Here is a 10886-nt window from a genome sequence, read left to right as displayed (position 1 = left end):
TCTGTGGTGTGTGTGCTGTCTGCAGTAGCACAGCCAGATGGGCTGAGATGGCTACTGAAGTGACTAACCCACAGCCATACAGCAAGGCAGCTAAGGGATAGTATCTCATGGTCCACTGGCTTTGATGCTAAGTTCGTTCACTAATGGTCATCCTTTTACTGGTTCACCACTATTGAAAATTTCCAGTTACAAAATTACAGTCCTTTGTTTTTCAATGTTCTTAGAAATGTAACAAAACCACTGTAAGAAAGATTAATTATAAAAATGTAAATATGTAACTAATTTAACAAAGCTGCAAAAGCAACATTTTCACATCCCTGCATTGCAGTTGTCCCCGTTGGTAACGGTGGCAACACCTGACACCAGGCGTGCTCAGAGCGGCCTTGCAGAGGAGAATCCGAGTCCCTTTGCACTGTTCTGGTTAACTGGAGTTCATAAAATGCCCAGGTGGCCAGGCCCCACTCAAGAGGGTGCCCTGAGCGTAGATGTGTGAGAGAGTGGGCAACCCCCTTCCCGCCAGTGAGGGGGACAGCCCGGGTGTCCTGGGTACCCTTGTGGAGTGTGGCGGGATTTGAGTGTGGCGGGGCTGGCTAGGCCCTCCTGGGGAGAGCCCGTTCTTCAGGCGCCGATGGGGAAAGGCGGCGGAGGATGCGTGGGTGAACCCCACAGGCTCTGCGCAGGGGTGCCCCGGGGATACAGATCTGTCCCGGAGCCCTTCCCTCTCTGGTGTCCACGCGCCCCGCGGCTGGCCCGGGGCGGGAGCGGCGCCCGGAGGGGCCGATGGCCAGGGCCCAGCCCGCAAGGCCTCCCTGCCAGCCGCTCTCCTGCCCGCTGGCCGCAGCCCGGTGGTGCGGGGTGGCCAGCGCTGCGAGCCCGGTCCCGGCGCTCCGCCGTCCCTGCCACCGCCAGGAAGGAAGGAAGGAAGGAAGGACGGACGGACGGACGGAAAGGAGGCGGAGCGGCGGGAGGGGGCCGGGTCCCCGCTGTGCACGGGGCTTTGTACGCGGGCGCCTGCGAGCCGGTGCCGCGCGGGGGAGCGCGGAACCTGGCGGGACGATCACGGCTCCAGCGGGAGTAGCATGAGCCCGGGCGGCCGCGCGGCACCCGGCGCTCCGGCAGCGGCTGCTCTTGGCACGGCGGGGCAGAGGGCGGGCGGAGCGGCCGGCGGCCTCCCCGGTGGCCTCGCCCCCCCCGCCGGCCGCCCCTAGCGCGGAGCCGGCGGCGAGCGAGTTCCGGGGACAGGCGGGCGGGAGTCGGCTCCCACCATGGCGAGGCGCGGCGGTGCCGGGCGCCGTGGGCCACTGCCGGCCGCCCGGGCGCCGCGGGCCTGAGGAGGAAGGAGGCGGCGGTGGGGTGGGTGGGGGGTCGCTGCATCCGCTCGTCCCGCGGCCGAGAGAGGCGTCTGTGGGCCCTCCCTCCTCTCTTCTCCTCTCCTCTCCCTCCTCCTCCTCCTCCTCCTGCCGCTCCTCCCGCCGCGCCGGGAGCTGCCGCCTCCTCCCCAGCGCCGGGCGCGCCACGGTCGGGGTCGCAGCCGGCGGCCGCGGGATTTTCCTCGTTTGTTTGGGCCTTTTGTGTCGTGGCTCACAGTTGGCTAAGCACGGCCGGGCTGAATTGGGCCATTGTTCGAGACCCCCGAGCTCCCTGCTGCACATCTCTCGTCCCCAGCCCCATTTCGGCCCCCCTACCCCCCCCCATTCCTTTTTTTGCCTGAGAAGCCACAAAACGTGCCTTTCCTCCACGCAAATCTGGGAGCTATAAGCCGGACCGATTGCAAATGAAGTGTAATGCATTGTGGGACGTGTGTAAAATTGGATCATTCGAGGGGGAAAAAAAAAAAAAAGGAAGGGACCTGCGGCTGGCGCCCTAGAAGAGGGAGCGGCGAGATGCGCACAGGTTGCGCCCCGGCGGTGCCCGCTCTAGGCTGATGCCCGGCAGCGCGCACCCCTGACCCATGCTGCGGCGGGCGGAGTAGGCTCGGGCATCCTCAGGATGAAGAAGACGCGGAGTACGACCTTGCGGCGGGCCTGGCCTAGCTCCGACTTCTCCGACCGGGCCTCAGACCGCATGAGGTCCCGCAGCGAGAAGGACTACCGACTGCACAAGCACTTCCCCCCAGCTTTTATTTCCCAGGCATCACGGGGCTACATGACATCAGGTTTGTAACATAATTTGTGTATGCGAGAGAGCTTTATTGCGAGGCTGCTTCGGGATGTGTGTCTGGCCGGGAAGGCTGTGTTGGTGGGTACAGAGGGGAGCCTGCGATCGGGAGGCTGAGTTGTTATGAATAATGCAAAAAAAAAAAATAGCATACATCCACCATTTTGTACCTCTGTAAGATTCACAGCGGGGTCCTCGCAATATGGTGTTTAAAATCTATTAGTCGAGTGAAATAGAATGTATGAGAGAAACGGTTGCATCTCTGTTGTGGAAGAGCAGACAAAAATGACTGGATGTGCAGAGCATGGAGCCCTTTGCACCTTTTGTGCGTAAAAGCATGTGCTGGATATTTACTGCTCCCTCACACAGTCCTCTTTAAATGCAGTTAACTCTAGTTAACTCATCAGGCTTTCGTGTTTTTCCATTTTGGAAAGGAAAAGGGTTACTTGTAGTTGCAAACGTAGTCGCCTTGTTGCAGACTCTCTGGCTTTCAGCTGCATGTTTCTGCAATAGCAAGGCATGTGTTGGTGAAAATTACTGTAAACGCATTTGCATTTGTTTTTTGAGGTGTAGAAGGAGACCAGACCTGTGTATGTGGTGGAACACACACGTGCACGTATATTCATTTGTCCATGGGTTTCAAGGAAGGCCGTAGGGAAATAATGGACACTGCACCAACATGTTTGTGCATGGGAAAGAGAAAGCACAAACAAAACAAAAAACAGCGCAGGGAAAGGCAGGCATCAGGGAGAGGCTTGGCCTCCGATGGAGTGCTGGTAAGATTTTGGAAAGCCTCAGTACTGTTAGCAGAATTTGCTCCATCCAGAAATGCATCTTAATGACTTGGAATTAAGGCATTTAATAAACACCCAAAAGAGGACTTAGGAAAATGCTGATGGGGAGGGGGCTGGGGGCAGAAAATCCTGGAAACCTCCTTTGTTGTTCTGCTGCCTGTTTATTGTGATGATAGGATGTAACGTTTCCTTATTATGATGGCAAATTCCAATTTATCACAAAGGCACATTTCTCCCTCTGAGGCACAATTTAGGTTGAGTAGGCAGATTCCTTTAAAGGAGAAAACGAAGGTATTTATAATGCATTACTGAAAATGTCTCCAGCCCTGTATTGCTGTCCCCCTCCTGCCCCATTTCTGCTGCAAAGGTTGAGCCAAAGATTGTGGTTTTCAGTTATATGCTCACTTTCCTGTCTCTGGCCCTAATCAACATATCTCTTCAGTCAGGATTGGTTTCTCATGTTTTAAAAATGTCTCATGACTGTTTTTTCTTTAATGCCCAAGTACAAGAGAAATAATATGCATTTTATTGAAAAATCTGCCTGTATAAGAATATTATGTCATTTTGGCAATTGGTGCTCTGGTTCCTAGGAAGTCACATAGTAAGTGGCAACAACAAGGATAATTAATGTTTGAACAGCTGAAGAAGAAGAGAATGGTTCTGGTGGCGTAGTGGTTGATTTGTTCCGTTGGTGCTGCAGAACCTGAAAGTGTTTGGAAAGCTGACTCTGACAGTACTGCAAAGATTTTTGTTGTTCTGGATAAATGTCCTGATATTCCCAGTATAAGATAACCTGATTCAGTTCTGTTGAAGTCAGTACTTTTTAGGCCTTCCTTTCTGTGTGAAAGCCCGTATTTGAAAGAGAAGGAGCTCATGTGAGCAGTTTGTGCCAAATGGTGTGGTTCTTGCTTGTTTTTAATTCTTCAGCGAAGTGGTCTGGCTCTGTGAAAGCTTTATGTTGGCAAGATTGGTACAATCCAACCAGACAGTCAAGCTCCAGCAATCTGCAGAATCAGATGTCACCCTGCATTTGTTGCCAGATACCTGTGTCCTTGAGGGGTAGGAGGAGGCACAGAATTTTAATCTGCTATAGATGTTTTAAAGTAATCTCCAGACCAAGAATACTTCTTTATGAATATAGAGGGCATTGATTTCAAGTGTGACAACTGAAGGTGAACGACAAATGTCATGCTAAGTTTTACTAATTTGCTAAGGTTGTTGGAGGGAGAACATGTTGACAATTAAAATCAGCAAATAATTGTTGGTTTTGTTGGGGTTTTTTGTTGTTGTTGGTTTTTTTAACCCTAACAACAATTTATTAGGCTTTTATCTGGGAATGTAATTGTTTTCTCGTAATGGATAGCTGCCACATTCATTTATGTTTAAGGGATTCTTGTCCATTGGCTTTCCAAATATTAGTTTTGGGAGGAATAGCTACTGTGTCTAAACACTTCTCACTGTTTGAAGGAAGTTCTCTTCCTTGCAGGAAATTTGTAGGAAGTCCACTGGCTTAAAAATTGTGGGGATCAGGAATACAAGTACTTTCTTTGTCACCCAGAATGTTGTAGGGGAGAAAGTGTCCCAAAACACATGGGCTTTTCAGAGGGCTGCATTCTGTTTATCCAACCATTTAACCTCATCACCATTAGCATTGTTGTGGTTATCTTTTAATTAAATGCCTCATTGTTTGGAAAGGGGGTGGAGGGTGGGAAAGAAACCTTGGGGTTTTGCCTCAATTACCGTGCTTGGGGAAATATGGAAATGCATATAATCTTACCTTCAGTAAGATCCTAAAAAGCTTGAAATGTTAATATTCAAGTATGCTTGAATTGAGCATGGAGAAGCTATATATATTTCTTTCAGCACAGAGAAATACTGAGTAATGGTGCTGCAGTCAGTGCCATGGTGTTTTGTATGAGGAAAATACAGTCTCTAAGCAGAACCATGTTTATAATGGAAGTGCAAACCTCATGCTACAGTGGTGAAGCACATCTGATTTTGAACAGCCTTTTCAGTAAAACTGAGTAAGGAGCAGTTTGATATTTGCTTGATTTGAAGCAGCATTGGTGGCTGGCCAGTCACATTTTCAATACTCAGGGAACAAACTGCCCATAATTATAGAAAATTGATGCAGATGCAATTCATATGAAATCTAAAGATTGTTTGACAGATGAATGGAGATGGAAGTAAGAAGGGAAAAAAGCAGACAATTTAGAAAATCACACATTTTTGCTTCTGGATAATCTCTTGATACATGCTATTAAATAGGCTGTACTCCAGGGTTTCTTTAGGCCTCCTAGCAACCACTTGGTTCAAAGGCCATGCAAGGAGTTCATTGTTCATGCAGAATATTAATTTCCCAGTGGAGGACTGTCTTGGAGAAAAAACACTGAAAAAGAAAATGACGACAACGTAAAGCTTTGCCCTTGCGTGACAAGAGATGCTGAAAGTTTGAATCCAATACAATTCATATACATGTATACAATACCTGTTACTGAAAAGGGGGAAGTATACTTGAAGTTTTTGATATATTGCTGCTTAATTCAAGGGAAAAGAAAGAAATCTTATGCAACTGCCAAGCAGGATAAAACTTAATGCAACTTAGGAGGTCTCCAAATAGTTAAATTAAATAATATATATAGCTTCTCAAGTATTGGAAGCTCCTTGCTTTTTTCCCTCCTTTTTTCCTTCTAAATACAAAAGCAAATCCTGGATTTTTTTTTAGCAGAGAGAGGAGCTGCACCCTGTGATTGACTCAGCCATTAAATATTATGGGAACTGAGAAACGCTATTGAAAGAAATAACTTTTCCTGCACCCTTCTTCAGTTACTTTAATTGACACTTTTGGTGTCAGAGAGGGAGGTGGTGTAGGGTAACAGTCTAACACACACAGCACGAAGAAATGTATGAAGAGCTTTCTGCAATGGTAAAAACTAATTCCAGAGCATGGTCATTTGGAGGGTATCTTCTGAAAAGTATGCAGTTACTTTACTGCTCTTTGCTTTACATTTTCCTTGCTGAGGTTTCACTCCTTCAAAGCTGAAGAGTTAAATTCAGTGTCAGTGTTGCCTGCTGTAACTGGAGTTTGATTACCAAGTTCAAGCAGAAGGGAAAGGAGAGAAGTATATAACCCTGCGATCCAACTGATGGTATCTGTATGCAAATTAAAATTTATAGGAGGAAAAGATAACCTCATTCTCTCTTTCAGGAATGTTTGATGAAAGGTCTAGGACAAACTCTTTAAGCTCCTTGAACAATTAGAAGGACCTTGGGAGTCATCTAAGCAAATTTGAGAGTCCTAAATATTTTTTTTTAAGCTTGAACCTCTAAGTCTAAAGATTAGTATTTGGAGATAATTACACATGAACTGAAGAATTCAGTTTAACATAATTGAGAAGTGCCAGATGCACACAAAGCTCATTCAGTTCTCCTGTCCCTGAATTCACTTACCTAAAGGAATATGTTGTAGCTTGAAAGCAGCTGTGTTGTAGTTAATATTTAATGGAATAATCAGTATTGCATCACCTTCTTTTTAAGAAGTTGTGGTATTAGGAAACACCTTCCTATATATCTTCTTAATGTGATCTCTTTCCCTCCCTGAATTCTGAGTACTTTTGTGTTGTTTTAGGCTAGACCCATTACTGGGACAATAAAAACTGAGAGTGCGTGGGTGTCAATGGCTAATAGGACCAGCTTTACATCTGGATCCTGCTCTGTCTCTTTTGCTTCATTCTGTGGTGAACTGGTGAGCCCTGAGAGGGTCACTCTATTCAGTTAGTTCGGGGGCTGTGCCTGCTTTATTGCTTGGGAGGTTACTACTGGCCTCACTGTGTCTTTCCAGTGCCTTTTGGTCTCTGTGGCATCCACTTACCTTGACAGAAAATTAGGAAATTTCACTGCATTCTGATACAAGGGAAGGATCTAAGTGTGCTGTTTCTTCAGCCAAAAAACTTGATTCAAGCTCATGGACCAGTCATTTTTGCACAATTTCTACTTATTTTTGTTTTCTCCCCAGTTTCTTGCCTAAAAGAATACAAAAGACAAGCTTTTCTCTCCTTCTGCAGAGCCCTATTTTTCATTCCTGCAGTTGTATGTGTGGTATTAACTCACATACAGTGCTGTGCCTGTGTGTTATGTCACAGGTATGCCTGGTCCTTGCCCACCAGATACCAAGATATTTTCTGCATACCCATGAATTCACGTGTAGACTGAGCTGTAGTCAGTGTCCTGAGCACTGCTTGTGCATTCAGCTGACCAAACTGCAATTGAATACTTGTTGCCCTTGCTGGCGGTTGTGACCTATGAGTATGGGGATCCAGACTCTCTCTTTTCTTAGAAGTAAAATCAAAGACTAATGAATTCAGCAAAGAAAGAGAAGACTGTCTGTGTGCCTATCTTACCTAGATCTGTTTGTGTTTCTATCTCAGTTCAAAGCACTCTTCTCTGCAGGGCTAAGTTCCAGGTTATTTTTCCTTCCTAGCACCTTGTTCCTGCTTGCAAAGTCTCCATGTTCTCTCTGCTGGTTTGCTTGGACCTTTGGCCAGGTTGGGGGACACAGAGATGCTTCAGGGTCAACCAAAGGCTGTAATTGACATTTGTATTCCTGTGACTGAAGTATTTTTTTTTTATATATAGACAGTAGGTATCATGATAGACTACTGAAGATACGGGAAGCTCGTCTTTCAAGAATAGACAAGGGTTCAGAACAAACACAGTACTGATTCATCACAAGTAGCTCCCAGTCTTTCACAGGTGTAGAAGTTATACCCTGTTGGCAACACTTGATAAACCCAAAGGGTGTTGAGTATCTTGCCATTTTGGAATTGAATAGCAGCCACATCTTTGCAAAATGCATTATTTGTTGGAGGGGGCTGAAATGTGAGGATTCTGCAGATCACCTTGAGTTAGCTTGATGACCTGCTCAGTTGTGAGCAACAATAGGCCTTCCTTTGTGTGCTGGAGAGTTCATCCCAGAGTAAACTACCATCTTTGTAACATTCTTTGCACAGTTTAAAGACGTATAAGAGCAATCAGAAGACCAGAAAGATTCTGTTTTGCTAAGCATGTATAAATCCTCCCAAAATTGGGGGTTTCTTTTCAGTTTTCTGGGAAAGTTCTTTAGTGTGACTCTGTTTTATATCCCATAGCAGGTTGTAGTATATATCTGTGAACAGCATTAAAACAGAATCAACATCCAAATTTGGGGCCATGACTCAAGTAAAACTGTGCTGAAAAAACCTCAGGTAGTTATTCTTGGATCCCCCCTGAGCATGCTTTTACATAGTTGGCAGTGGCCAGACAGTATGAGAATCATGACCAAAATTTGTCAGCTAAGTTAGAGCTTGTGTAAGAATTGCTAAATAACACAATATTAATGATATTTGGGTTTTTTCCCTTGAAAAACATTATTCTTTCCATTAGTTTAAATGACAAAACTACCACTGAATTACTAAAACTGGATATCTGATGGGTTTGGTGGTGTAGATGTAAATTTTAGTTTAGAAACAATAATTGTCCCTTGTAAGAAGTAACGAATCAATACTTCATGCAATTCTGTCTAACCATTTGGTTTAATTTTTATCAGAAGAGGGAAAAAGAATAGTGACCATTAAAACTGAGACCAGAGTGCCTGAATTTAAACTGAATACTTTCATTTATAGGTTTGTTTTTTTTCCTAGCCAAATTAAATAGGACAGGAATCAGAAACAAAGGTTAAAATATTTTCTAAGCGTCTCAGGAAACTGTACTTCTGTACTTGTTCTTGCAAAATTTTTGGTATCAAGGCCAGTAGCAACCAGAGTAGTCCTAGGGAAAATGCTTGAATACTGAAGTTGCAGAAATTTCCCAAACCAGAATTTGTTGCTCCCAAGTGACTGCCTGTAGCTATGAAAGGGTATGAAAGTTGTTTATAGCTACTGGCTTCCTTTTTTCAGCATATTTTATTGAGTTGGCTGCTCTGCTGATGCTGTTTTGTATCTCACTCTTGGATGGCATAGAGGTGCTGGAATTATCTTCCTCAAATTGCCTGTGGAGGGGGTGGGGAAAAAGGAAGACCTGGCTTTATGGCAAGTATATTTGGGTGTGCATCATGATGGAGTGGGTAGAGCAGTCTAGTTTAGACAGAATCCTGATCTGTATTGGCAGCTTTTAAACAGACTGCAAAAGGTAACCGAAACAAGAAAACGTGATTTTCAACAGGTTTTAATTTATTATAAAGAGGATAGCAGCTTTCCCATTTCCTTCCCTCAAAGAGAGATTAATATCATTGTGTTTGAAAGTTAGTAGGTGAGGGAGGTACTCCCAGTTGTGTCAGTCATTTACATTGTTTTCCTGGGTGCTTTTAACTGTTTCTGCAGTTCTCTGCACTTCTGTTGTAATTGGTTCAGTAGGAGAATCTTCTCCTTGGTTTTATATGGTAATATTGCCCATCACAAAAAAGGATCCTTTCTCAACCCAGGCTTTGATTTGGTAATGATGGGTAAGAACAGACATCCAATAATAGGTGTGTTCAGTGTGAATGTATCAGTCCTCATTCTGCATGTGAAATCCTGTATTCAGATCAACACTGTGCTCTTAGAATTTTCCATCTCACTTCCTGCAAGCCAAAAAAGAGAGCCTGTTTATAATACCAGCAGTAAATGATATGGAATGAGTGTTATTCAGTACTGTTATCCCTTCTACCTTGTCAACCAACTCCTCACAACCCAAAAATAGTTCCGTTTTTCATCAAATTGTAGATTATGTGATTTCTATAATTTTTAAAGTATATGAGTGTTTCTTGTTGGTGCAGTGGGAAATACTATCTGCAGATGATAGCTACAGATACACAATTCACTAGAAATTTCAAACTGTGATATTGAAAAAGTAGATCTGTGTTTTTATTGAATTTGATAGGGTGTGAAAGCACCAGAGTAAGAATGAACTGCTTTTATTTTGTGGACCTATGTGGTTATTTGGGTATTGTGAAAAAGAATGAAGGAATGATCACATTTATACTAGATTTTTTTTTTTTTAACTAAAGGAGCAAGAAGAGAGACAGCTGAGGCATCTTGCCAGTCTTTCATTTTGTATTTGTCTTGCAAAGTTACTCTTAACTTTTGGTTCTGTGAGATACATTAAAGGTATAGGCAGTACAGCGCATTCAGCTTTCAGCTCTAAACTGTTAAGCAGTAACTGCTTCTGACTGGCAGTTTTTCTTTTCAAAAGTTGTCCAGATAACCTAGGTGAGCTGTAGCTCTCTCTCTTCCTGTGCCTTACTGACCGGGGTTTTATTTCGAAAAGCATGTCTAACAAGAGAGTAGAACAGGCTCCCAGATACTACTTGTCAACTTCTCAAACATGATCAAGAGTGCAAGTGCAGTTTGGGTGGGATGCTGGAAGTGAAGGAATATGAGAATATTTTCTTGTGATTGGGGTGGTATCTGTCCTCACTGTGGTATTTGTGTCAATGAAGGATCTTGTACACCCATTGTTGAGGTGCCAAATAGTGATAAATCTGCATTTAATCATCTCAAAACACCTTTTCTGTTACTATTTCCTTTCCCAGCTATATTGTTTAAAGAGGAAAACCTGAATGGCTCTTTTTAGTGACTCTGACCTACCACATTTTGAGGCTTGGAGAGTATAATAGACAGTTCAGAAATACTTACTTAGTGCGGCCTGGAAAAGGCAAAGTTCAGTATGAAAGCTGAGTTCATCATAACACAGGAAGCTGTGTTGGGAGAACCTAGAGTGTATAAATTAGTTTGCTTGCCCATTTGTGTTCTTTTAATTTCCTCCATAATTTCCTATGAATTTCCTGTTGATGACCTGTGACCTAGTTTGTAGATGAACTTCTGACCATATGTGATAATGTTGTAAATGCTATAAATTGGACTGTTTATCCTATAAGCCAGTAAAGAGGATGTACTAAATTTCACTGCGGTACTTAACTTT

General features: G+C 44.2%; 1 protein-coding gene across 1 annotated transcript in view; it reads left to right on the top strand.

Moving 5' to 3' along the window:
- The first annotated feature begins 1776 nt into the window (after window positions 1-1776).
- STOX2 (storkhead box 2) overlaps window positions 1777-10886 on the top strand; it is a 65960-nt gene continuing 56850 nt past the window's right edge. The window contains exon 1 of the mRNA XM_062493586.1: window positions 1777-2155. Within this exon, the coding sequence (XP_062349570.1) occupies window positions 1990-2155 (166 nt within the window). The 5' untranslated portion in view covers window positions 1777-1989. The remainder of the gene's footprint in view (window positions 2156-10886) is intronic.

This window comes from Cinclus cinclus, chromosome 5 (assembly GCF_963662255.1).
Source record: "Cinclus cinclus chromosome 5, bCinCin1.1, whole genome shotgun sequence".
In the NCBI taxonomy this organism is placed as follows: domain Eukaryota; kingdom Metazoa; phylum Chordata; class Aves; order Passeriformes; family Cinclidae; genus Cinclus; species Cinclus cinclus.
Note: the sequence above shows the minus strand (reverse complement) of the source record. Positions and strands in the feature narration are given on the sequence as shown.